At 32.3% G+C, this 27061-nt stretch overlaps 1 protein-coding gene across 3 annotated transcripts in view; it reads left to right on the top strand.

The window, feature by feature from the left end:
* FRRS1 (ferric chelate reductase 1) overlaps positions 1-27061 on the top strand; it is a 113632-nt gene that overhangs the window by 71486 nt on the left and 15085 nt on the right. For 2 of the 3 annotated variants that reach the window (XM_074262770.1, XM_074262771.1), the window contains exons 3-10: positions 1467-1662; positions 4290-4426; positions 6287-6381; positions 8575-8722; positions 13752-13934; positions 20199-20297; positions 20980-21124; positions 24058-24171. In XM_074262770.1, coding sequence (XP_074118871.1) covers positions 1470-1662; positions 4290-4426; positions 6287-6381; positions 8575-8722; positions 13752-13934; positions 20199-20297; positions 20980-21124; positions 24058-24171 — 1114 coding nt within the window. In that variant the 5' untranslated portion in view covers positions 1467-1469. The remainder of the gene's footprint in view (positions 1-1466; positions 1663-4289; positions 4427-6286; positions 6382-8574; positions 8723-13751; positions 13935-20198; positions 20298-20979; positions 21125-24057; positions 24172-27061) is intronic. The other variant, XM_074262773.1, reaches the window with a different exon arrangement.

Below are 27061 nucleotides of genomic sequence, written 5' to 3'. Positions count from 1 at the left end.
TCATGTTTAAAATTGTTCTTCTGTCCTTTCATCCATTTCTTCTGAGTTCCATATTCTTTATTCTTCTGTTAAGCAGCACAAGGTTCACCCTTCATAGTTTCCCATTATTTTCTCAGGAACTTCATTTTTAAATATTTATACCCCTTTCTTCACCTTTTTTTCCAAGACAGAACTTACACTTTGTAAAATTTGTAAACTTGTTTCTCCTTTCCAACTGAGTCATAATACTTCTTGATTTATCTATAGTCCACATATTGTTCAACTTGGTAAACTTTTTTTTTCAACTTGGTAATTTTTTAAAGAGTAAAATTGTGAGTAGCAACCACCTATATTTCCTAATCCTTCCTGTTTTTGTTCTCTTTTGCTTTTCCGGCTAATTCTTTTCCCAATGAGAAGAAATGGGAGGGTGTGATAACTCAAATCACTGCTTTTTCTTATCTCCCTAATTTCAGATAAAGATGCCTTGCTTTATTTGACCTAATAAATTCTAATGGTTCTCCATTACCTCTAATATCAAATATAAATTCATATTTTTGTCATTTAAAGCCTTTCACTATCTGTCTCCAAACTTATTAATCATACTTATTTATTTTCTGAATCTTATTAACCATATTTTTTTTTTCTCCTATTAAACTCCAAACCATCTTTGGTTCTCTTATTATTTCTCATACAACTCCAATCCATTTACTGATTCGGTCAGTAAGTCAATATACATTTATTAAACACCTGCTGTTTGCCAGCCACTGTGCCAAGCACTTAAAATCCCAGTATCCTCAAACAGATAAATGTGGTCTATTTGAGTAGGGAGAGAATAGTTAATAATGGTGGGACTAGGAAGAGACCCCCTGAACAGAACTTCTGAGGAAGCCTAAGATGCTTGTTTAAAGAAGATGAAAGAAATTAGTTTACCCAATGTATTTATTTAGGTTTATTAAACGAGTAGTCAAAATGCAACTTCAAAATGAATCACTTCATTTAACTAGGGAATGGGGAAGGTGTTTAGAAAGTTTGGCATTTTAACAAGGGGGCCACCCCTGAAAGAGATGTACTAAAGCTTACTTGAAATAAATAAATAAATAAACAAATAAATAAATAAGTAAACAAACAAACAAACAAATATATATATATATATATATATATGTATATGTATATGTGTGTGTGTGTGTGTGTGTGTGTGTGTGTGTGTGTGTATATATATATATATATATATATTTATTTATTTTTTTTTTTTTTAATCCTTCAAATTTATAGGGGAAGGAGTAAGGGAGGTAAGTTGGAAATATATTTCGATTATGGTAAATTTAGTTTACTTTCTAATTAGATGCAAGGAGGTAAAAAATATTATACTGTGAGTAAAAACAGATGTTTTAAGACTTTTTTTGTTGCAATATTAAACTATCTTATTCCTACCAAAACCTAACCTGTTAGATCTAAAATTGCAATTCTTTTTCTGTTTCCTATTTAAGATAATGATTCCTGAATTTACTCTTGGTATTTGGATACTTCTACAGCTGATTAGCCCTGTGGCTAATTATGCAGATGGAAAAGTAATGGAGGCTTGCCACACAATGGTTCCTGGACATGGCTATCTTCCCCAATCAGATCCTGTTCATAAAATCACATTGAATCAAACCACATTCCTTCCAGGAGATACTGTCACAGGTACTATACTGAGATACATTGCTTGTGTTTTGATTTGTTCTTTCAGTAATCCTTTATTTTTAAGCAGGGATGGATATTTCCACATATACATTTACATTCCTCAAATCTTATAACTCCTTTAGGCATTTATATTATTTTCAAAAGTACAGCTCCCAAAATAGGACCCTGTATATGTGTGTATGTATATCTATACTTGTCTATATTTGTCTATATTATTCTCCTTCACCTATCTCTCTTTCCATTTATCCTTTTTAATCCTATTTTTATGATTTTGATAGCTAAACCAAGGATAAAAAAACAGAGAAGGAAGACTATGGACCAATATATTTAGTGGATGTTGATGCAAAAATTTTAAATAAAATGTCAGCAACATACTACAAAATTATATATACTATAACCAGATTGGTCTTATATTTAGAGTTGGTTCAATATTGGGTGATATTAAAATAGTGATTAAAGATTACAATTTAGGGTTGGTTCAATATTAGGAAAATTGTTAAGTCAAGTTGACCATGACAATAATAAAAACAACATAAGATAAATACAGAAATATCAAAAGATGCCACAAAAGCTTACATCAACCAATCCTATTAAAAATATTAGAAAGCATAGAAAAAATGGATTTTTTCTTGATATGATAAGTAGTATCTATTTTAAAAAACTAGCATTACTATCATAAGGGTAAATGAGACCTTTTCAGTAAGATTAAAGACAAAGCAATGATTTCCATTATTATTATTGTTCCTATTCCATGTAGAAGTAAAAATGTTAACTATAATGATGAGAAAATAAAAGAAATTGAGAGAATAAACATGGGCAAAGAGGGAAACAAAATTATCACTTTGCAGATGGGATGATTTACTTAGAGAACTGTAGAGAATCAACTAAAAATTAACAACTTTAATTGAAAAAATAATTTTGACAGAATTGAAGATATAAAATAAACATAAATTATTGATATTTCTCTAAATTGACAAAAATATGCATCAAGAAGAGATAGTTTCCATTAAAAATACAGAGTAAATAAAATTCTAACTGAGACACACACAGAGGAACTTAATGAATACAACCACAAAACACTCTTTAAACAAAAAAGTCAGAGATTAATAGTTAATATTAATTGTTTATGGCTATCCAACACAATTCCATAAAAGTAACAATACTATCTGAATTAATTAATTTATTCAGTATTATTCCATTCAAATGAGTAAAGGGTTCTTTTTTAAAGATAGAAAAAAATTAATCACAAAATTCATCTGAATGAAAAAAAGGTAAAAAATCTCAAGGGAGATCATGAAAAAAAATAGGAAGGAAGGGGGCCTAGCAGTACCAAATCTCAAATTAAACTATAAAATGATATTCATCAAAACAGTTTGATGCTATTTAAGAAATGGAGAAGTTGATCAGTAAAATAATTTATATATTAAATATATAGAAATCTAATATTTGATAAATCCCCAAATCCCAGCTATTGGATTTAGAACTCACTATTCAATGAGAGCTGTTAAAAATTTAAAAGTAGCCTAGTAGAAACTAGGTATAAACCAACATCTCACACTGTATTCCAAGATAAATTCTAAATGAGTATGTAACTTAGACAAAAGGTGAGTCACACATAAATTAGAGGAGCAAGGAAGAAATTATGAATAAGAAAGAGTTCATGAATAAATGAGGGAAATAAGGATTATAGAAAATTAAATACACAATTTAGATTACATAAAGTTGAAAAGTTTTTACACACACAAGACCAAGTTACCTAAAATGAGAAGAGAAATAGGTAAATGAAGGAAAATATTTACAACAAATTCTCTAATAAAGGTCTCATTTTTAAGATATACAGAAAATGGATTCAAATTTATAAGAATAAGAGACATTCTCCAATTAATAAATGGTTAAAGGATATAAACAGGCAGCTTTTGGAGAAAGAAATTCAAGTAATAGCTATGTGAAAAATGCTTTAAATCACCAATAATTAGAAAAATTCAAATTAAAAGAACTCTGAGGTTGTACCTCACAGCAATCAGATGGGCAAAGTTCACACAAAAAGGAAAATGACAAATGGTAGAGGGACTGTGGGAAAACAGGCACTTTAAGACACTGTTGGTGAAGTTGTGAATTGGTCCAGAAATTATGGAAAGCAACATGGAATGACATGCCCCCCAAATTTTTAAATTGTGTGTATTCTTTGACTCAATGGTACCATGCATGACTAGCTCTACTCTCCAAAGAGATTCACCTGAAAGGTGTTCTGAACAAAGATTCTTGAACATTTGTTGAGTAATCACACAATTCATCTGGATAAATAAAAGGTAAAAAATCTCAAGGAAGGAATTCTTTTTTTCAAGTCTGAGTTGGACTAGAAAACCATTGACATCCTTTCCATATTGGGGATTTTGTGAAAACCCTGAAATTGGCAGTTGTTTGGATCATAAATTTACAGCCAGAAGAGACCACAGAGATCACCTAATCCAACCCTCTCATTTTACAGATGAGTAAACAGAGGCCCAGAAAGGTGATGGCCCCAACTGACAGAGCAGCCAGTGATTCCTCTGACTCCAAATCCTACATTATTCCACTGTACTGAGATCTCCTAATTGTCTTCACTTTGTTGTCCATCTGTCACTTAGTTACTCTGTCTGGGCCAAGGTTTAAAGGATTCCTCATAGAAGCCCGCAATGCGGATGATTTGAAAAGCAGTTCCATTGGCTCCTTCACTCTGCTTGACGAGGAGGAGTGTCAGCTTTTGACTTGTGATCACAAAGAGGTAGGAGTTGGATGTGAGAAATACTCATTTATTGGTTGCCTTTGTCTTATTTGTATTCCTTGGTGGCTATTGCAAGATGTGTCTTCAAGCCATTGTATGTTTGGGTCTTGTTATAGGACAATTAGCCTTTTCTAATTTCTAATATGATGCCCATGTCTTGGAATTAGACCATTTTCATAGTTTTATCTGTTCTCCAAATGTATACATTTACTCATCTGAGCCCTAACAGTAATTCAATGGTAGGTTGGAAGAATATGAAACTAATTCCATTGGAAGTTGAGTTTCAAAATTTTATTAAAGCATCATGGTTCAGTGGGTAGAGTGCTAGACTTAGAGTTAGGATGCACTGTGTTGAAAACCTACTTCAATTTTCTATTTTATTCTATTCTCTGGCTCTCAGTTTCTTTATCTTGAATTGAGGGTTTGAACTAGATGTTCTCTAAGATCTCTTCTCAACTCTGAGTGTATGGTTCTCTTATTCTACAAAAGTTGGTTTGATACCTGTATGTGAAGTAAAGAGAAGGATTAGTTTTTTCTTCAAAATTCAAAATTATGTCTTTTGAGGGTATCTTGCATCTTTATTTTGTAGGAAAGGAATAGAGGTTTCTCTGTTAAGTATTCATTCATTTCAACAAGCATTTTATTAAACACCTAAGAGCCAGGCAATATGATAAGCACTGGGGAGATATCTATAGCTATATATATCTATATCTATCTATCTATCTAGATAGATAGATATCTATGTGTATATATATATATATTTAAATGAAATAATCTTGGTCCTTAAGATACTTCTCTTTTCTACTTGTGGGAAACAACTTGTATGTGGTTAAATTAATATATATACATACATATATGTGTGTGTATACACACATACACACACACACATCTATGGACCTGTATATGTAATAATGTACACACATACCTTTCTATCTAACCCTCCTCTCCCCATAAACACAAACAAAATAAATGCAAAATATTTGGTAGGGGAGAAAGTGAGGAGAGCATGAAGACTGAAGAAATCAGGAAAAAAAACTTAGGATTATAGATTTAGAGCTAGAAGGAATGTTTTAGTCCAACCCCTTCATGTTCCAAATGAGAAAAGTGAGTCTTAGAAAGGTTAAATGTGTTGCCCAAGGTCAAACACATAGTAAGAACCAAGTTCTCTGTCTCCAGAAACTGTGCTTTCCACAGTACCATGCTGTCTCCCAAGGAAGTGTTACTGTGTTTTTAAAAGGTACCATTGTATTTTTCAATAATTGTTATAACATTTGAATATTGAAACTCACAAGGTAAGCAAGAATAAAGTCCAGCTATTTAATTTAAGTTCATTCACCTTCAGGACTAGAATTCATACATAAAGACATGATCAATTTTAGCTTGTTTTCCTCTTTAGACCTTCTCCTTTCTATTTTTCACTAATCATCAAAACTATAGAAAATATTCTTCTTTTTTCACCTTATTACTTTTTATTGATATTTTCCTATCTCTAATCCTTGCCAGTATTTGCTCTTTACAGTTTTAAATAAATGAAAATTATTTTATTTTATCATTTAACATTTTATTTTAAAATTTTGTTTTTTAGAAAATATTCATGAATCATGATAAAACAAGAAGATTTATATAGTCTTACATTTTGTGGTCCTACTTTCCCTAATTCTCAAATTTCTGTAGCTGATAATATGTTTGCAAAGTTTAGTTATGAATCTGCTTTTAATCAATAAACCACCATTTTCTAAGCTCTTGGTCCCTTATTTTAAATTTGAGCTCATAAGAATGTTTATTGGGCCTTGATTCCATATGTGATGTAACAACTCTTTCAGTCTTCTTGAATCATTGTATCATTGTCTTGTTTTCTAGGGCTCAGCTGTCAGTCATACAAGCCCATCAAAAAAAACCCAAATAGAGGTCTATTGGAATGCACCAGACACTGCTAATCACTCTATACAATTTCTGTAAGTAAAAGAATTGATGACTTTTTATGAGGTCCTTCATGTGTACTCTTTACAGAACATAGGCATTGATGTAGAATTCTAGTGCATTATCAATTTTCCTGATCTTGGAAATCTATTATTGAACTATTGTTAAGTCCCAATTAGTACAAATCATAACATTGTCACACATATTCTAATTCTCACTATTAGAAGTTATAATTATGTAAAATATGTTAATTGGTTCCAACCCAATGGGAATATGCAGTACAAATTCAATGTGATTACTCCATGGGATTCATTATTCTCAATAATTAGGATCTAGTTCATTTGAGAATCTAACCCATATAGTATAGGAACTTAAAAAAAACCCCAAAACATATTATTATTATTATATATATTCATTTAAAAGACCATAAGTTAACTATTAATTTGCCATAGTGTCTCAGGTGCGAAAGAGACATCAGAGGACTTCTAGTACCATCTGTGCCTGATGGAGAATCCTCTGAACAATATCCCATAAATTTGATCATTCAACTTTTACTTGAAGAACTAAGTGAGGGGGAAACTATTACCTCCCAAGGCAGTTCTTTCCTTTTGGACAGCTTTAATTGTTAGGAAATTTTTGCTTGTATAACTCTAAAATCTATTTTTTCACAGTTTCCACCTTGATTCTGTTTCTTCTCTCAGGACAAAGCATAATAAATCTAGTCCCCATCTTGTATGATAATCCTTCACATACCTGAAAGTGTCTATTCTTCTTCTTCAACCTTCCTTATCACCATGAAACAGCAATTCCTTCAAGTATTTCCCATGTCTTGATTTTGAGATTTTCTGTTATACAGTTTGCCCTTGTCTGAAAGCTTTCCAAATTGTCAAATAGCTTTCCTAAAATGTGATGTTTGGAACAAATTCTTTTGCAGTATTGTATAATTTTTATTATTTTATTATATATATAATATATATTACTATATATATATATATTTTTTTATTCTTAAGAAACACTAAATAAAAGAGTCTGTCCATAAACATAGTAGAATGGAATAAGAGGATTATATACAAACCTGCAGATTTCTAGTATGTAGAACTTGCTTTTTTCTTAAAGTATATAATAAATTCACCCTATATCTAAGAAAGTTGTCCTGCTTATCTCTGTTACTTTCTATTCTTTCTCCTTCCCTCCTTCCCTTCATTTGTTCTTTCTTTTCTTTCTTTATTCCTTCTCCTTTTATTCTTTTTTTCCTTCCTTTGTTCCTTCTCTCTTTCTTTTTTTCTTTCCTTCCTCACTTCATTTTTTTCCCTCTCATCTGCCCTCCACCATTGGAAAATGAAAAAAAAAAGCACTTGTAGAAACATAGTCAAACAAAACAAATTCTCACATAGACTATGTCCAAAAATGTGTCTTATTCTGGATCTGGAATACATCAATTCTCTGTCAGGAGGGAGATAAAAGACTTTATCATCAGTCTTCAAGAATCATAGTTGACTATTGATTAGGATCTTTAGGTTTTAAAAAAATTCTTTTTCTTTTTAATGTGTAATTATATAAATTGTTTTTATTCTGCTCACTTTACTGCATTAGTTCATATATACCTTCCCAGATTTTTCTGAAAACATCCATTTAGTTATTTCTTATGCTTAATTTCTTTATAAAAGGGAATACATAGCCAAAAATCTATAAATTGAATCTGTCAACACCTTACCCTACAACTCACAATCTATAAGAACACTCACATGAATGTTTTGAGGGATGAGTGAAAGGGCAGATGACCAAAGGCAGAAGTAGGAACTACTTTCAGGTAGCTAATCTACTTATATGTTTTTGTAGTATATATTCTATGGAAGAATGATATACTTCATATAAAGTGAATAGCTCAAATCTTAAGTTATCAGTGATTGGAACAGTTACCAATGGATTTTGGCCCCAATGCCAAAAGTTTAAGCAATGCTCCAGTCTATCACTAGTATTGTGTAAGGAAAAGAGGGATAGGAAAAGAAAGATAGCAAGGAAGAAGATAAAGAAAAGAGAAAAAAAAGTCATTTAATAGGGAGCTCTAAGATTTGTCTTCTGCTATTCCCATTGGTATTTGCAACTGCACAATATATGTACCTGTCTATGCCTGGTCTATTCTGTTAGGTGCTTCTTAAAATTGATATTTGATCATTTAGCACATAACCTGTCTTTCGTATATTCTGACTATTAATATAATATTTCAGAGCCACTGTTGTTGAGAAGTACAAAATCTACTGGGTAAAGATTCTCAGCCCTGTTCTTTTCCCATTAAATGCACATCCTTTTACAATGTCCCAAACTACGAAAGTGACTTTACCAACATCAAGTCCCATCACCAATTTAAAAAAATCGGTAAGTAACACCATTTTAAAAAGCTCTTTAATGTCTTTGTTTTTAAACATGGTCATTTCAGGTTATGCCCCTTGTACTGCTTTTTACTCTCCCTAGAATTGATTCCTTCCTTATAACAAAGACAAAAAAATAAAAGCATATAACAGATAGTGATCTTATCTGAGATTATGCATAATGATCAGCTCTTACAGACTTCCTTTCCACTGGAGGAAGAAAGGAGGTGTGTTTTATCCCATGTTCTCTGAGACCATTATTAGTTTTTTAGTTATCCCAAATTAGGCTTCCTTAAGGTGATTTTTTTCTTTTACATTGTTATAGTCATTATGTGTATTGTTTTTCTGGTCCTACATATTTATTCTGCATTACTGTATAAGATTATTCCACTTTAGGAATTATATAGATGCTGGACTTCATATTGAAGCAATCAGAGGTATGAACTAGGTGAGAACAACCTTTATTGAATCAATTAACCAGAAGTACTTTGATTAGATGCAGATAAAAAAATTTCTTCAATGATTTGAAAGGAGTGAAGGCTTTTGGAGAGGGTGAGGTCATGTCCCAAAGGAAGATATCCTACTGGGAAGATAGAAGAGACTCCACTTTGTGGGATTTGTATAAATAAACAAAACAATTTATATTCTAAGATTCAAGTGGTGAGCCAGGAGAGAGAAGTTCCTGTTAAGTCCCTGAGAAGAATGTGAAGAAAGTTGAATACAGAGAAAATTGAAGAGCCAGAGACAGGAGGGGATCTCAAGAGTAGAGTCAGAAAGGGTCAGGGATATGCTGGTAAAGGAGAAAGAGAACAAACCATTGCCTCTACAGGTATCTTAGAGCACAAGACTCAGGCTGAAGAATCATAGTATCAACCTTTCAAGGGTTGAGAATGTTGAAAAAGAGGCTTGCTTTTTCCTTAGCTTCCTTTTCTCAAACAGATCTATTTTTTATTGCTGTTTGAGTGGTCTAGATTCCTAGTGGTCTAGAGGCTAGTGGCTATAAGAGAGTTATTAAGAATCCCCTTTAAATTGGCCACAGGTTTTAGGAGTGAAAGAACTCACTCATTCCCAAATATTAGTTGCAAAATGAAAGTTTATTGTTAGATAGAAATCAGTTTAACCAGAGACTGACTTCTATAGTGGAAGATCTATGGAAAATGGAGTTTTGCACTGAGAATGCAGTTCTCAGTGGACAGAAGGTCCTGACAAAAAAGGGAGCTGCCAAGATCCATCTGCAAAAGATCTTAGTTGATGGAAACTTATTATATTGGGTGTCTTGGAGGAGTTTAGGAAGCCCGAGCAGATCAGCCCAAGAAAGTCAGAATCAGAGTGGGACAAGTCCAGATCTCCTATTGGAATTCAAAAGGATGCTTTTTGACTAGGATTTGTAATTGAATCAAAGGCTTTGGCATCCTGGAAAGACAACTTGTCTGGCGAGGATATGCCTCAGCCAGAAGGGGCTGGGAATCTGAAAGGAATCACAGATCAACAGGAAATATAGTTTCTTAAACGGACCACAACCCTCTTCAATAGCACCAGCATACTGGTAAATGGTTAAAAATCAGCTTTCTACAAAAAAAAAAAAAAAAAAAAAAAAATGCACACAACACACTTTTAAATTTACTTTGCATTAAATTTACTTTCTCCATTACTTTCTTAAGTCTAGACAATCAATAAAACAATAAACCATGCCCTGATTTGTAGCATCTGCTAATTTCTGGGATATCAATGCTCACAAAATTTAATGATTAGTTCCCAGAAGCAGTTTAGCATCTGCTCCATCACATCTCTGCTGACTATCTTTGTTCTTTACCCAAATGTTTTTGGTAATTTGAATTTTTGCCTCAAATATAAAAAGGCCAGGGGTTAATTAGGCTGTTTTGTGAAATAAAATAAACTTAAAGAACCAAACCACTTCCTAAAATGTTCAGATTTTTCTAACTAGGTTCTCTGAGTAATTATAATTGTACTTCTAACTTTTCATTTAATATAAACTCCACAAATTGGCAGAAGTTGAAACCACATGTACCTGAGGTGACTTTATATTGCCTCTCGGCAAAAAAAAATTGCTGATTGTCTATTGAAAAAAGGGGAAAATGGAAGAAACAGTAGTGACTATTATCACTAAGCTGGGTCATAAGTGCATAAAATCTTCCTAGGTTTGTCTGAATTCTTTATAGTTATCATTTCCTTTTGTATAATATTCTATTAACTTATATAGTACTGTTTATACAGTTTTCCCACAATTAGTGGGAACCCACATTATTTTCAATTCTTGTCATTTTTTGGGTAGTATATTTATATCATATCTTTGGTTCTATTTTTGACTTAAGTAAATTGTATTCTTTGGGACACCCAATGTAAAAAACTATGGTAATTGGGTTTATGTAGCTGATCAATGTGAAGAAAAGAAGGCGATAATGAAGTAGAAGTACTGGCTTATGATGCTTTTGTTTTTGTAAGGAAAATTTGAAAAAACTTGGAGAAAATATTAAGCAATGTTAGGGCTTACAAAAAAGTTCAAAAAATTCCAGGTACTCTGTTGGTAGGCATAATCATATCATTTAGAGAGATTCTGAATGGATAATTTATATTTTTACTCAAGAAAAATATTGATGTACTTGGCACTATCTTTTTAACTATATTTGTTCTGTCCTTTCCTGTGTGAAGATCATTCTTCTTGGTAGAAGCACATCTAGAAACATATAGCTCATTGGATTTATTAATCTGTTATCATTTTAAAAAAATTATCTGAGTCATTTCAAGCAGTGTTCCTATTTTTTTATGTACATATAAGCTCTGAGTATCTTCCTGTTGTTACAGATTATTTAGATCCCCAGAACTTGACTATGCATCTTTTGCTATAAAATGTTCTAGGGACATTCTTGAGAGGTTAAGGGTAGTCCTTTAATACCATTGGCTTAGGTTCCCCCTTCTGGTATGATTTTCCTTCAAGATAATCAGTTGAGAATCATTTGGTTAGGTAGCTTTAATTAGACAGAGGTATATTAAAAAATGGAGCATAAGAGTAGTTGGTATGAAACATCCTTCCTACATGTGATTGTTCTCCTCTTACCATCCCACCAAAAAAAGAAAAAAAAAAAAAAAAAAAAAAAAAAAGGTCTATGACATACTATCCCACAAGTACAGGCTGAATTCAAGGGGAAAGTAAGTTCAAGCTTAAAGAGCACATGTAGCAGAGAATCTACAGTTTCTGGCTATAAGAAATCCTTTTTTATTTTTCTTAATTTAATTAATTTCTTAATTCTTAATTTATTTTAACTTAGTAATTAAATTAATTTAATTAAATGGGTTTATTTTTAGTTGTTTTAATTAATTTCATTTCTAATTTATTCATTTAAATTAAATTAATTTAATAAAAATTTATTTTAAATTTAATTTAATTTATGCTCAAGAAGTTTCCTTAAGCAGATTGAAGTTGTATCTAGTTGTCCTCAATTCTTGATGTAGAGACATTCCTATCATTTGATCTGTTGAAATGTCAGATACTAGTGACTTTACTTCTTGAATTTTAGTCCATGGTATTCTATTTATCATACCTCTGAACCCTTTAAAATCTGCCTTTCCAAAGTCTAGGAGAGAACGATTATTTTCCCACACAATTCCTATTTTTCTACCACATAAAAGGTTTTCTTTTTGGTTGGTGAGTGTCATATTTAGTGTTTCCCCTGTTCATTAGTTAGTTAGTGTTCACCTTTTTGAAGTATGGAATTAACATTAGGACAAATGAAGAAATTAACTCCTCTGCTTCTGACAGCTCCAGTAGATGTCTAGATAATTTTCTTTTGACAATGAAAAGTATAATCTTTCAGGTATTTGAAGATGACATCTAATTATGTCCTCATTCTGTCTTCTTTTCTCTAAGCTAATCCTTGAATAAGTCCTCTTAGTACCCTGGTTTATTTTCCTTTGGACAGCCTTTATATTTCTAATCCCTTTCCTAGGATGTGGTATTCCAAATTGAACAAAATACTAGAAATCTGTCTAGGTTTCTTAACTCCTAGGTTAGACTCTTTATATTCCATAATTTTTTTTTCTCTTTGTAGCTGACTTGGGACTAGACTAGAAATATTTTGGGTATGAGTCTAGTTATAGGCTCTAAATATGTTGTCTGAAGATCAGCCTAATTAAATTCAGAGAAGCTCAGCCCCACATCACTTGTAATGGAATGATTAAAAAGTGATTTTTGGTCATAGCACCAACTACTAAATTATACAGAAATTTGGCTCTGTGGTGGTGGAGGTTCTACCCATACTAACAAAATATTAGATCCTCATATATACCTGATATAATATGGCTGGTCTTATATCTTTTCCTTAAATGTGTGTGTGTGTGTGTGTGTGTGTGTGTGTGTGTGTGTGTGTGTGTGTATTAACAAGGCTATTGACAAGAGACCCTGTTAGATTTAGGTTGTACATTTAAGGCATTTTGATGAGATATTTTTTCTTTATAATCATTCTGCCCCATTCATCACTAAAGGCATCCAACTAATTGTTTTTCATTATAGCTATTTCAGACCATAGCAGTTTTGTATTGCATTTGAATTCCATGATTATGGGCCTTACAAATTATACTGTTCACTGGAGTTTTTTTCTTAGATCTTCCTTGAAAAACAATGAACCTTATTAAGCATACTTTAATCTTAAGCATACCCTCAGAATTGCACAAAGCAGGTATTAGAGTTTATTAGAGACTGCTTCTAAGCAGAATTAAACAGGAATTTTGTGGCTTGAAGAGGACTTTATAACATTGAAATAATTGTAATCCAATTTCAGTTGTGATTTTGAAGGATTTCATTAAAAATAATTGTGGGTTAAAAGTTCACAATCTAACTATCATGTTTATTATTCCTCATTTAGGTTAGTAGATCTGGATTCATCTTTATTCTTTATATGGCAATTCTTTGTTAGAAAGAACCATTCTTCTGAAACTGTCATTTCAATGAAGGCTCTGTTATATCATTGTTAATGATCTGTTTTTCTGATCATTAAAAAAAATTTTTTTGGCCTCTCTAGTTCAGTGCATTGGATTGTGGAGAAAAAAAGTTCTGTATCAGGAATCCTGTGAACTGTGATCCAGAGAATGAATACCACTGTTTCTTTCTCTCTTTTGAGAGAAAGAATCATTCAGTGCTGATTGAAATGAGTGGACCTAATGAAGGCTACTTATCCTTTGCATTGTCTCATGATCAATGGATGGTAAGTATAATGTGAAGAATGGTTTTTATTCAGCAGATGAGTAGATTATAAAATCTTAGAACTAAACCGTTATTACTGAAAAGGAGGAAAGGAGGGGAATCACCAAAGAAGAGCAGATTCTAAGTGAACTACTTTTTATTGATATATTGTGCAGCCAGGATGGTGAAAGTGTTCATTATTATGCTATAAAAAGATGGTTGGAGGAAATAGACATTGTTAATCCACAAGAAGAGAAAAACTCAGTGGGGGAAATGACAATTGTTTTTAAGTGTTTAAAAGTATATTTTATGGAAGAGGGATTGGTCTCATTTTGCTTGGCTCCAGAAGACAGAATGAAAAGCAATAAGTAGAAATGGTAAGAGGGAAATATAGTACTTATGGAAGAAAAGACTACCCAACATTTGGAATGATCCCAAAATGGGCTACTTTGGGATGCAGTGCATTCTCCTTTTCATAGGAGGTTTTCAAGGAAAAGATTAATGAACATTTTTGGTCAGGAATAATTTGGACTAGATAGCTGCTAAAGTTCTTTTCAACTCAGACAGTGTATGATTCTGTATTTCATTCCTATTACTTGAAAGGATTTTGCAGATTTTATGGAAATAGTGGATTGTCTTTGAAGGAAACATGTAGGAAACTCCTGGATATTTTCATGATATCATAAAGTTGTCTATCCATTCTTTAGTCATTTCTGGGATTTCCTTTACCCTCCCTTCTAAAATTATATATAATAGGGAGCCATCGATCTTCTGCTTGAGCATTTTTAGTAATGGGGAATCTCTCTTTTTTATAAATATTGTCTGTACCACTTTTGCCCAATTCTACTTGTTAAAAAAGTTCTTAATGAGTTGAAATCTACCTTTATATTCCAATTTTCCTTTATCTCCTTTACAACTACACAAAATTAATCATTAACCAATCTAATGTAAAAAGCTAGAAGCCCTATTTATAGTCCCATCTCTGGTACTTATTAGCTGTGTGATCTTGGGCAATTTGCTTTACCTCATTGGTGTTCAGTTGTCTTTTGTAAATTTAGGGATTTTAAATAGGTGGTCTATAAGGTGCCCTTCAGTTCTAGAATAATATCATTTTTTTTATGAGCACAGTTTTCCAAATGTCATCTGACATCTTTCATTAATGTATCTAGGGTTGTGTTATCTATGGTCACATCTTTTTTTGTCATATACTAGAGAGTCAGTTACCTTCCTAGATTTCATGGCTAGTAGTTGATAGTTGAAAAAGGACTAGAATACAAACTTCATTATTCCTTTTCCAAAACATTTTTTCTTTCTTTTTAAACAGTTTAAAACAAATTCTGAACTTAAAAATCAAATAAAATGGACATTTCTATATACAAAGAACTGTCTACTCGCCTGTCTCTTAGCCCACATTTCTCCAATTTCTCCATGAGGGTATCATCAGAGGACTTGGAAAATGCTTTGTTGAAGTCCAGGCACACTGTTTAAATTTCCAAAAGAAGGAATTACATTAATTAGGCATGATTTCTCTAAGAATGAATTCTGCTTGGTATAGTCCATTTTACTTTCTAAGCATTCAAAAACTAGCTGTTATCAAGGATTTGTTAGTAATTAGGTTCAAAATTTTCAATCTTCAGTTTCTGGAATGAGCCCTTCTCTTTACAAAACAAGAAAATTTGCCATATTAGTCTTTGGGAACTTCCCTCATTTTTCAAGCTTCTTGAGGAAATATTTATAGCAGTTCAGTGATGATATATCTATAAGTTTTTTCAGTAATTTATACTTCTTTCAGATTCAGATTATTTATAGTAATTTAATTTTTAAACTATCATTTCACTTTAGGATTTAAAATTCTTTCTTCATTATGTTTCTTCTTCTAGTCTAAAAGTCATTCTCATAGAGAAGGTGAAGGGTTCTGTTGTTATTGTTAACATTATACTATCTATTTCAAGCATTTAAACTAATTCTTCCTTGTTCCTCTTACTTTTACCTACCATAAAAATGCCTTTTTGATAATGTTTTTTAGTAATTTTTATAAATTTCATAAGCATATGTTCAGGTTCTATTTCTTAAAAATCTTATTTCCTAAAATCTAGGATATTTCCGAAACTATGCCCAATTTCCCATTCCTTGAATAGTGGGACTTTAAATATTTCATAGTTACTTTTCTCTAAGATTCCTGTTATTTCCATATTAAAAACCACCCTTTTTTGGTTAGAGAAGCATTTGCCTTCTTTGTTTTCTCTTTATAATTTATTTTTAAAGTATTTTTGATAATCTTGATGTGGAAAAAAATTTACATTATGATACTGGGAAGTAGGGATAGGATAAGGATTGAGGAAGTAGGACTAGAGACATGAGAACATCAACAAACAAAAAAGCAAACAACATAAGAAAACACATTATAGAGTAGGAGAAGGTAGATTGGGGAAGGGATCTGCGGGAGTGCCCAACTAAAACACAGTTGGTTTGTAGCATATTACCCATGGGAAGATAATAAAGGTCTTAACTCCTTTATAATAATATAATTAGACAGACAGTGTGCATTCTAAGTGGAAACCAGCAGGAAAGTGAAGAAAAAAATAAAGGAAAATGGGAACAGTTATGGAAAGAGTCACACATAGGGGAGGGATTAATTGGCTGAAAAAAGCAGACTCTTTTTGAGGAGTAAGAACTTGGTCTGGGAGGGGCAAGGAAGGGAATGCTGAGAAACCTATAAAATGAATTTTATATATCCAGAGAGTTCTCAAGAGAAAGAGAATAATTCTTCCATGTTTCTTACCTACCCAGAAGATTTCCACACACATATCCTACTCTCTTTGGGGAAAAATATAAATTAGGAAAATATTCCAGATGGAAGAAGTCCAAAGTAGTATCTGGATCTAAGCTTCAGAAACGACTATATACTCTCCTTTCTGTAATTGATTTAAGAAGAGCCAAATAATTGGGGTAAAAGTCTTTGCAACAATTCCCAAAAGATTTTGAGTCACAGGTGGATGCCTTTATTTCTCCTTAAGTGATGAAGTAGTGGAGTGGGGAGGGAGGCATAAATCTGTTAGGTAGAACATACTGTGCCTCTTAGTTGAAATCTCTTCCACTTAATCTGGATACTTATTATGGGATGTTTAATAAAAGAGTCAGGAATAAGTGTGGTGAGAGTTTGGAGAATTAAAATTATTATCATTTAAAATAAAGAATTTTTTCAGAACCTCTGCTTTTGATGGGAGATTTTAAATGGATGCCTAGGTCACTGATGACCCTCAGCATTATTAAACTTCCTCATGTTACAATTTTATGATCTTTATTTTGAAAGCATGATTCATATTTGTTGATTTAACAGGTCTATAGTAAAGTCTCAGAACAATGTCACTTCAGTTTATCTCTCCTTTTATTTTTCTCTAAATGTTCTCTATCATGCCTTGTAGTTCTAGGCTGTTTCCTATATTAATCATTTTTCTCTCGATTTGTCTTTTTTTTTTTTTCTCTTAGTCTCCTTAAATTGGGAGTGTAGGGTTTGATGTATAGGGCAATATACTATTGCCCCACTAGCAATTCCCCCTCTTCATGGATATCCACTATTCATAACCAAGACTGAATGAATGAATTTTGTTCATTCTGCTATCTATAGCTATCAACCTATTGCATTAGAGAGAGTAAGAAAGGGGAGCCAATTGCAGATGTTTTCTTGGATTGAATTCTAATCTTCAAAAATTTGTACATGTGACAAGAACATTCTTCTTGATAAACACAGAATCTAAATTTTGAATTTGCTATTGCATGTCATTCCAAAATGGTGAATATTTAAGATGATATGAAAAATGGGAATAAATTAATTAAAAACTCAAACAAACAGAAGTTATATATCCAAATTAAAGTTTTCCTTTTCAAATAGTCATTTTATAAAGCTCTCTATTTATTCTAATAATACTGCTTGGTCAAAGCCTTTTTAGAATTTCAGACTTTTTTTTTTTTTAAAGATTACTTTTCTTTGAATATCAGTGTTTATGCAAAAGCTGCACTTTTTGTATCCTTTTGTCCAAGATGGCAATAGTTGACCTGTTGGTCTTCTTTCCTCTAACCCCTTTCCTCTCCCATCTAAAATCCACATAGCTGTCAAAATGATAATCTTAAAGTACCATATGTGCCCTTTTCTATTTAAAAAGTTTCAGTAACTCCCTATTGTCACTAGATCATAGGATTATACATGTAGGACTAGAAGGACCAGTTTAAGGTCTCCATATTTTGCTCAAGAATTGTGTGATAGACTGTCAAATATTTTGCTAAATCCAAATTAACTATACCATTCCCATGACCTATCAATCTAGTGATGCTGTCAGAAATTTGTCTCTTTAGCATATTTAAAAACAAACTTTAAAAAATTTTTGCTTCCTGTGTATATCAGAATCATTTCTGGGGGAAAAGCCTATGGAGCCTTTTCTCTAGATTGAATCATCCCTTGAAACAAAGAAAACCAGTGAGTTAAAAAAGTTCAGTAAAAAAAATACATAAAATATGTAATAAGATATGCATATGTTAATAGCAAACATGTTCTGTCCTACTAATCCTCAACTCTTTGCTTTGCTTGAAGAAGGAAGTTACAGTACTTATCTATTTTTTGGAATCTTATCTGTTTTTAGACAATTAGAATTTAGTTTTCTTCTGCTGAACTTTTAATTTGCATTGTAGTAATCAAAGTGTTTATTATTATTTTGTTTTTTTCTTATTTTATTGTTAATTTCATACAGATCTTTACATTTACTTCAGATTCCTCATATTAATAATTTTTTTGCTGTATAATCATATTCAATTATATTTTATACCTCATTTTTTCCCACTTATCATCTAGTTGATGGGGCATTCATTTCATTTCCAGTTCTTTGCTACTGCAAAAAGCAGTTTTGAGAGGTTGTGAATGTCAACAAATATGTCTCACTCTCTATGTTGTTGGTAATTTCTCTTCACAGTCTTTCGTAATTACTCTTAGTAGCTCAGAAATCAATTTGCCAATTTTTTAAAGTATCCTAAGATATAGTTCATTTGAGCTCTTTTGCATTCATAAGTGGTAGCTAACTGTTATCATTAAGGAGGTCCTATTACTTCCTTACTTATCTCGGGCAACAACTCCCTTTTGGACATTTTAACTTTTTCCTTTTTAATCTAAATTTCCTTTTTTAATCTAAAGATCATTGTTCTTGCCAAAGAAAATTTAAAAATTGAACCATTCTCATTTCCTCTGAGCATCAAATTCAGCTTTCTTGACATTCTTAGCTCATTCTGAGTTTATTATTTAAAGGATTGGCAACTAGATAGTTCAGTGGATAAAGCACTGGATCGCAAGTCAGACTCATCTTCCTGAATTCAAATCTGACCTCAGACATTTACTAGATTTGTGACCCTGGGCAAATTTTTGTTTGCCTCAGTTTTCCTCATTGGTAAAATGATTAATGGAAGGAAATGGCAAACCACTCTAGTATCTTTGCCAAGAAAACTCTGAATAGGGTCATAAAAAATCAGATATGACTGAATAACAACAGCAACCACAAAATTTACAGGTGCACTCCATGTTTTTTTTTTTTTTTTTTCTTTATCCTCTTCTTGTTTCTATCTTTTCTTCAGTTAAATGTTTTTGAAAAATATATTAACTGGTGAGTACTGTGTGTTTTTTATGTCTACTCCTGTTTATTGAATAGTGGTCCAGAATATTTAGACAATTTAAAAAGCAAATTAATTTAAAGCAGTCTATTAAAGTACTTTTGGAGTAAATGAAAGTCTAAAACTTATAGACATTCTCTAAAAACTGCACTTATTACTTAAAGACTATGGTGTGCTCGAAGGGTTCTTTTTAATAAGATTAACTTCTTAGAAGAAAGGGACATTGAGGGAGAAAAAGACAGATTACATTTAGTTATGTCCTTACTTATTCATCAAACAGTCTGATATAAAATATTCTATTGCTCATGCACCAGAGTTCAAGTATATTCTTTTTAATGTATGATAGTTAATGCTTTCACTATAATTTGCAAGTACCTCCCATATTGTAACAATACCCACTCTTAAAATATAAAAAACTCACAAATATTCCTGCATGTGTTACTCCTTTAGATCATATCCATCCTTAAATTGAAAAAATGGAAGAAGTCTTAAAAATTTTTAAATCAAACAACCTACAACTTTATTTTTCTACCAAATATCAATGTGCATTCTAAAATTTGTCCGTTCATTTTTTAAAGAAAAATGTGATTTTTCTACATCCTTTAAATTTTTTATATTTTAAAATGTCTTTTAGGGTGATGATGATGCATACATATGTATTCATGAAGATGAGACTGTGCACATACATCCTTCTTATGTGGTTGGACGAAGTCACCCTGTGTTAGAGTCTTCGGTATGATTTAAAATTTTGAGAAAATCTTCTCTATCTTTTCAACCTTACTGGTTATTTGGCTGTAACTGCATTATTGGGCACCAGGCTCAGATCAGAATAGTGGGGAAGAAAAGTCCCATTACAATGTAATTCTAGTCCTCATTCTTCCATCACTATAAACTTGGATAGAGCAGTAGATATTCTAATGAACTAGAATTAGTTATCAGTTAGGTTTTACCTACTAGGAAACTTATTTAGCAAGTTATTTTTTGGTGGGTGTATTTGATTGGACATTGATGCCCTGAAGGAATTAATGAAGCTTTCAGAGACTCTTAAGTATTGTTCTCATTAGGTCTGGGGAGAATCTGGAACTAGATAAAATAATAACATGCTTTCCAAATGGGAAGCCAGAATTGTCATCAGGGGGAAAAATACCTTTTGCAATCTTCTATGAGGAAGTAGAAACACAATAACTGAATGCAAACCACACACATACACACACACACACACACACACACACACACACACACATTTACAAAAAGGAAATTCAACAGACAGTGCTGTTTAAGATGATCTTTAAGGTTTTCATCCCATTCTGGAATTTTATGTTGATTATTAATTATTATTACTTCCTTATTTTTGGCAGTTATTTGAAAATACTGAGAAAAATCATTGTATGTGATGCTTATGTATTTTGTTGTAGGCTACACTTGAAGCTATGGCATGGAGGTTGGCTGATGGAGTTATTCAATGTTCTTTTAGAAGAAATATTAGTCTCCCTGGTTCGAAGAGATTTGATCTGGATCAGAAGTATTACATATTTCTAGCAAATGGAGCCACTAATAATGGTAGACATTTTCATATAAAGTATCTTAATCTTTGGAGGGTTATTAGATTAGGAGTTCTAAATAGGAATCTCAGAATTGTTCTAATTTGTATTTTTCTAATTAATAATGATTTAAACAATTTTTTTTTCATATAACACTTGGTAGCTTGGATTTTTTGTCTTTTGAAAACTACTTTTAGAACACGAATTTTTAAGCTGGGCTCTATGAACTTGTTTATTTAATATCTTGACAACTCTACTTTAATTGGTTTCTTTTGTTTATGTATTTTAAAACATTATTCTGAAAAGGGATTCACAGACTTCACCAGATTCCTATAGGAGTCTCTGACACAAAAGAGATTAAGAACTCCTGGAATAGAAAATAAAAGTTCCTTCACATAGAATGTAAGCTCTTTGGGGAAAGGGATTATTATTCATTTTATCTTTGTATCCCCAGAACTTAGTACATTATACAAAGTAGGTATTCAATAAATATATAATTTTAAAAATGAATTGAGAAGTTATAGAAAGTTTTAATGTTTTATAGTAACTGACATGGAGACAATTAGGTACATACTTATTTGAATATTTTTACCTGCAGGGTCTAGGTATGTTGAGAAACCATTCATTCATCATGTAAATTGGCATTTTATGTGTGTGTATATATATGTATATATATATATATATATATATATACATGAAATTAATATCTATTCAAAATAAACATTAGAGATACTGTATTACTTTATTAGATAAATGGCCCAGGGAGCTTTACTTGTTAGGGATGTAATAGAGGATATGTAATAGGGATGTAATATTGCTTGAGTTATGGGTTGGATTAGTTGTTCTGAAACATCTTCTTATTCTGAGATACTATAAAGATATAGGTATGTTATTGCTTTTCTCATCTGTCTTATCTGACATTTCCAATTTCTGGGTGAATAAATATCTTTCATTTGTAACATATGTTTATGCTTTTCACAAAGCACTTTCATATGTAATATTTCATTTAATTATTGTTCTTAAATGTTCAATTCAACAAAGACTTGTTGAAGGTCCCCTATGAGTAAAGCATTATGCTACAGCCTGGGAATATAAGACAAAAACAGACCAAAAGAAAAAAATACTAGAAAGAAAACAAACCAAAAGATGAAAATACTATGCTTTGATACACATTCAATCTCTGTAGTTCTCTCTCTGAATGGGATCCACATTTTCCACCCCAAGTCTGTTAGAACTGCCTTAAATCATCTCATTGTTGAGAAGAACCAAGTCCATCACAGTAGATCATCTACATAATCTTGCTGTTATTATGGAAAATGTTCTCCTGGTTCTGCTTACTTCACTCAGCATCAGTTCGTCTTTCCAGGCTCTACTGAAATCAGCCCACTCATCCTTTTTTGTAGAACAATAATATTCCATTTCTTCATATGCCATAAATTATTCTTCCATTCCCCAAATGATGGGCATCCTCTCAATTTCTAATTCCTTACCACCACAAAAAAGCTGCTACAAACAATTTTGCACACGTGAGTCCTTTTCCCTTTTTTATAATTTCTTTGGATACAGACCCAGTAGAGATGGATCAAAGGATATATACAGTTTTATAGCTCTTTGACCATAGTTCCAAATTGCTATCCAGAAAGGTTGAATATATTTTACAACTCTACCAGCAATGTATTAATGATCCATTTACCCCCATATCCTCCCTAACATTTATCATCTTTTCCTGTCATTTTAGCCAATCTAAGAGTGTGAGGTGGTACCTCAGAGATGTCTTAATTTGCAATTCTCTAACTCATAGTGCTTTAGAGCATCCCCCCCTCCCCCGCTGAGGTTAAGTGACTTGCCCAGGGTCACACAGCTAGGAAGTGTTAAGTGTCTGATACCAGATTTGAACTCAGGTCCTCCTGACTTCAGGGCTGGTGCTCTATCCACTGTCCCACCTTGCTGCCCCTCTTTCTATATTTTAAAATGACTAAGCCCCCAGCATCTTAAACTGTGTGTGTCTGTCAGTCTTGTAACTGAATGTGGCAGTTGTGGAATTATGATTTATTATCAGTAAATGTTTTTTATGTGTACTAATTTTGTATACCTATATACCTGGAACCACATAAATATTTCTCAGGCAACAAGCGGTTGCAAGTAGAGAAGGTTTAAGAAGCTCAGACTAGGTTGAAATGTCTGGATAACAATAAGAGGTGTTATACTGGGAATCTGTCTCTTATCCTTGGCTTATAATATGATTGTCTAATCTCTTTCCTGTCTTATCACTCTGTGATAACTGTGTATCACTCTTTGTGTAGTAGTTTGTCATCAATTGTATGATGAGACTTTTCATTGCCTTTTATATGACAATTATTAATGACTTCTTTACTGGAAGTAACTACTGATGCTATTTTCTTTTCTCATCTCTTGATCTGGACGGGGTTTTTTCCTTCCTTTCATCTATCTGAGTCCTGTTACTCTTTCAGGGTAATTCCAGGGTCTCCTTGTCCAAGATGTCTTCCCTACTGAATAGTTCAAAATGGTATTTTTCTTTTATAGAATATTTATTTTTTTAAATACCACTTATTTTTAATATGTGTCCACTTTCATTGTCATTTTTATGTTTGTATTTCTTGTCTCCTCAACATGATTGAAAGAGACAACAACCATGTTTTATACTCTAACTTACTGCTTAGGGTTGTTGGGAGTGTCAATAAGAAAATGTTTATAAAAACTCTTAACACAGTGCCTGGCACATAGTAGGCACCATAAAAATACTTGTTCCTTTTCCCCTATCCTAGCCATTTCATTTCCCTTTAGTGCTTATAGAATTGTATAAATGAATAGAAAATTAAGAGATAAGACCTCTGTCCATCTGAGAAACTGTTCAAACTATTTGTTTCCAATATCTTATTTAATTCTTTCTTTATTTGAACTGAGTTCCTTATATATCCATCTCTCTTTTAGGTCAGATTTATAAACATTCAGAGCACCCTCTGATTACCAGTGAAAAACATGATGTGACTGACCATCCGAAGAACATAGGAGGTTCCCGATCTCCACTTCTTCTGAAGTTTCATGGCAAGTATTGTTTCATAATGTGTTTATGGGATAAAATTATTTGATGAAGACTCAGTGTTGATTTTTTAGTTTTGAATGGCTTGTGTAACTTCAGTTGGTAATAAGTTACTTTTCTGAGCATTGAAACATTACAGATAGCAAAAGCCATATTAATGCCCAATTAATATTTGTTAGAAAGTATTAAGAAAGTTAGAAAGAATGCTTGATTCATATCACAATTTTTCCCTGAGGAAAAAAACCAACTTTATTATGATTTTTTCTATAGTAATGATCAATTAAAAGCTAATGGGGAAAATTGCTTCTTGGAGGGACTTTGTTTTTAAGGATGCTATACTGCTTGAGGACAGAATAAAGTGATAGGTATGTATTATTCTTAAAAAGTGAGAGGTGATTTGATTCTGAAAAATTAGCATTTGTCCCCTCCTTATAGCTAGACACTTTTACCAGTTTTTCTTTTAAAGAATGCATAAGTTATTTCCATGGAGTGTGGTTTTTTGACAGTTGTGTAATAGCTTTAAAAGCGTACCTGGGGCCCCATATATATTATGCTTCACCCAGTGATTAATATTGGTATATTAGGAAAAAGAGGAGAAAAGTACAAAATATTGTCAAGAGTACTGCTTCAGGTATCACACCACAGTAAAGAGAGAATGGACCTCAAAGCCATAAAAATGTGGTTTCAGAACTTGATTGTGTGACCATGGACAAGTCACTTAAATTCTCAGGGTTATAGTCAATTCTCTAAGATAATAAGTCGCAGTGAAAGTGTCAACCTGAGTTGGTAAAAATCATCATAACTGGGAATTTTCCATATTAGTGAAATCACAAGTCTACTACCTAGCCCAGATTTGAAGACAGAAGTCCTTATTTTCTAACTTTTCTTCCATACTCATCTTTCTATCTCATTCCTCAAAAAGGTGGTTTCATGCTTTTTATTGTTCTCCCTGTATCCCCAACAACTTCCAGGCTGCCTTCTGGCAGGAGATGATTTAACCTTCAAGTTCACTGAGAAAATTGAAGACATATATCTCCTACTCTTTCAATCTCTTCTCAAAATTTTTCATTTTCCTTAATCATTTGCTACTCTTTTCATTCCATCTGAGGAAAAAATGGAAATTTATGCCTTTTTTGAGGTTACTTCTTCTGCTTATGATTTTGATTCTATTTCCTCCAAATTTCTCCAGCAAACCTCCTCTCTCCCTCCCTCCCTCCCCCCCCCCCCTCTCTCTCTCTCTTCTTTTCCCCACACACATTCATAAAGATTCATTGCTTCCTTCCTATCTATCTGCAAAACTGCTCAAGTATCCCATGTTTTTAAACAAATAAACATATGAAAACCCTCTTTCTTCCCATCCAGTGACCTTCCTCTCTCTCTCTCTTAACTGCCAGACTTTTTATAATAGTATGTAAATTTTTGGGGGGTGGGGGGGAGTCATTACCTTCAATTCTTTGCTCCTTAATCTGCCTTTACTTCAACCCTTGCAATCTTACTTTTATTCCTGCCATTTTATTGAAATGGTCCTTCCAGGGGTCAAACCACTCATGTCATAATTACCAGTTCTAATGACTTTTTTTTTCTTTTTCAATTTTCACTGTTGTTAACCTTTTTGTGCTCTTTAATTCTTGACCATCTCTGTTTCTTGATGCCATTTGTATCTATGGTTACTGGAAAAAAGTCACATTTTCATGGTTTTCTTTTGACCTTGACTACTATATTTTTTCTTTTTCCTTTTTTGACTTCTCTTCTTGAGAATGTGAATTGATTCTTAAGAGTCTCTTTTTTCTCCCCCACAATCTAATCTCTCTTCCTTGGCAATCTGATTTGCTTTCATGGCTTTAGCTGGCTATTCTTGGGTTGATCTTAGCTGTTTCTAGCAGTTACACTGATTAATCACCCATCATAAAGATTTTGATGATACTTTGTACTCTTTTCCTTTTCACTTTCATATTTAATCAGATAACAAGTTCTATTGATCCTGTCTTTTCAAACAATGCCATCTGTCCCCTCTTCAGCATTTGAGCACAATGCTAGCACTTGGTAGACATTTAACAAATGGTTGTTGATTGATTCTCCCTCTTTCCACTCTATCATTTGAATTTCATCCATTATAACTCTTATTACTGACTATTTGCTTGCCACCTCCAAATTTCTTGCCACCAAATATACTTTAGTGCCTTTCTGTTTTTTCCTTTCTTCCAAACTATCATTTATCCAACTGATGCTACTGAATTCTTTCAGTTTTATTTCATATTATTCCTGTTCATGTCATCTTCATTCCAGCCAAATTGGATTATTTACTCGTCTTTCTTTCATGCCCTGAACTTTCTTACTTCATTGCCTTTGCTTACACTGTTTCCTAAACCTGGAATTCTACCTTTGTTCTATTCTTTCCCTGTAAATTTTTGCTAATTTTTAAAAACCTACTTCAGATACCTTCTCTAGGTTCAAATACTTCCTCTAGGAAGAATTCTATGGTCTATTCCACCAATATGGTGACTTTTTCTTATCCTTAGATCTTAAATAATACTTTTATACTTTTCTTATGCACTTACTGTTTTTATTCTGCATTGAAATATTTATACATGTGCCACATATTCCTTTTGGACTATAAACTCTGTGGAGGTGGCAATGTTGATATAAAAATTAGATATGAAGTTATTTGAACTTCATAACTTTTCCATCACCAACCAGAGTTATACATAGTAGACAATAAATGTTTGTCAGATTTTAAAAATGTTTTAATTGATATGTTTTGCTTTTGTATTACCTCAATTTTGTTTTTCTTCTACCCTCTTAGAATTCCTTACAATAAAGTTTTTTAAAAAAGAAAATGATTGAGTTAAAAATTTAGCAAAATGTATCAATGTATTGAAAAAAATCTGCTGTGAT

The sequence above is a fragment of the Sminthopsis crassicaudata genome, chromosome 4 (assembly GCF_048593235.1).
Source record: "Sminthopsis crassicaudata isolate SCR6 chromosome 4, ASM4859323v1, whole genome shotgun sequence".
NCBI lineage: Eukaryota > Metazoa > Chordata > Mammalia > Dasyuromorphia > Dasyuridae > Sminthopsis > Sminthopsis crassicaudata.
This window is presented reverse-complemented; position numbering and strand designations above follow the sequence as displayed.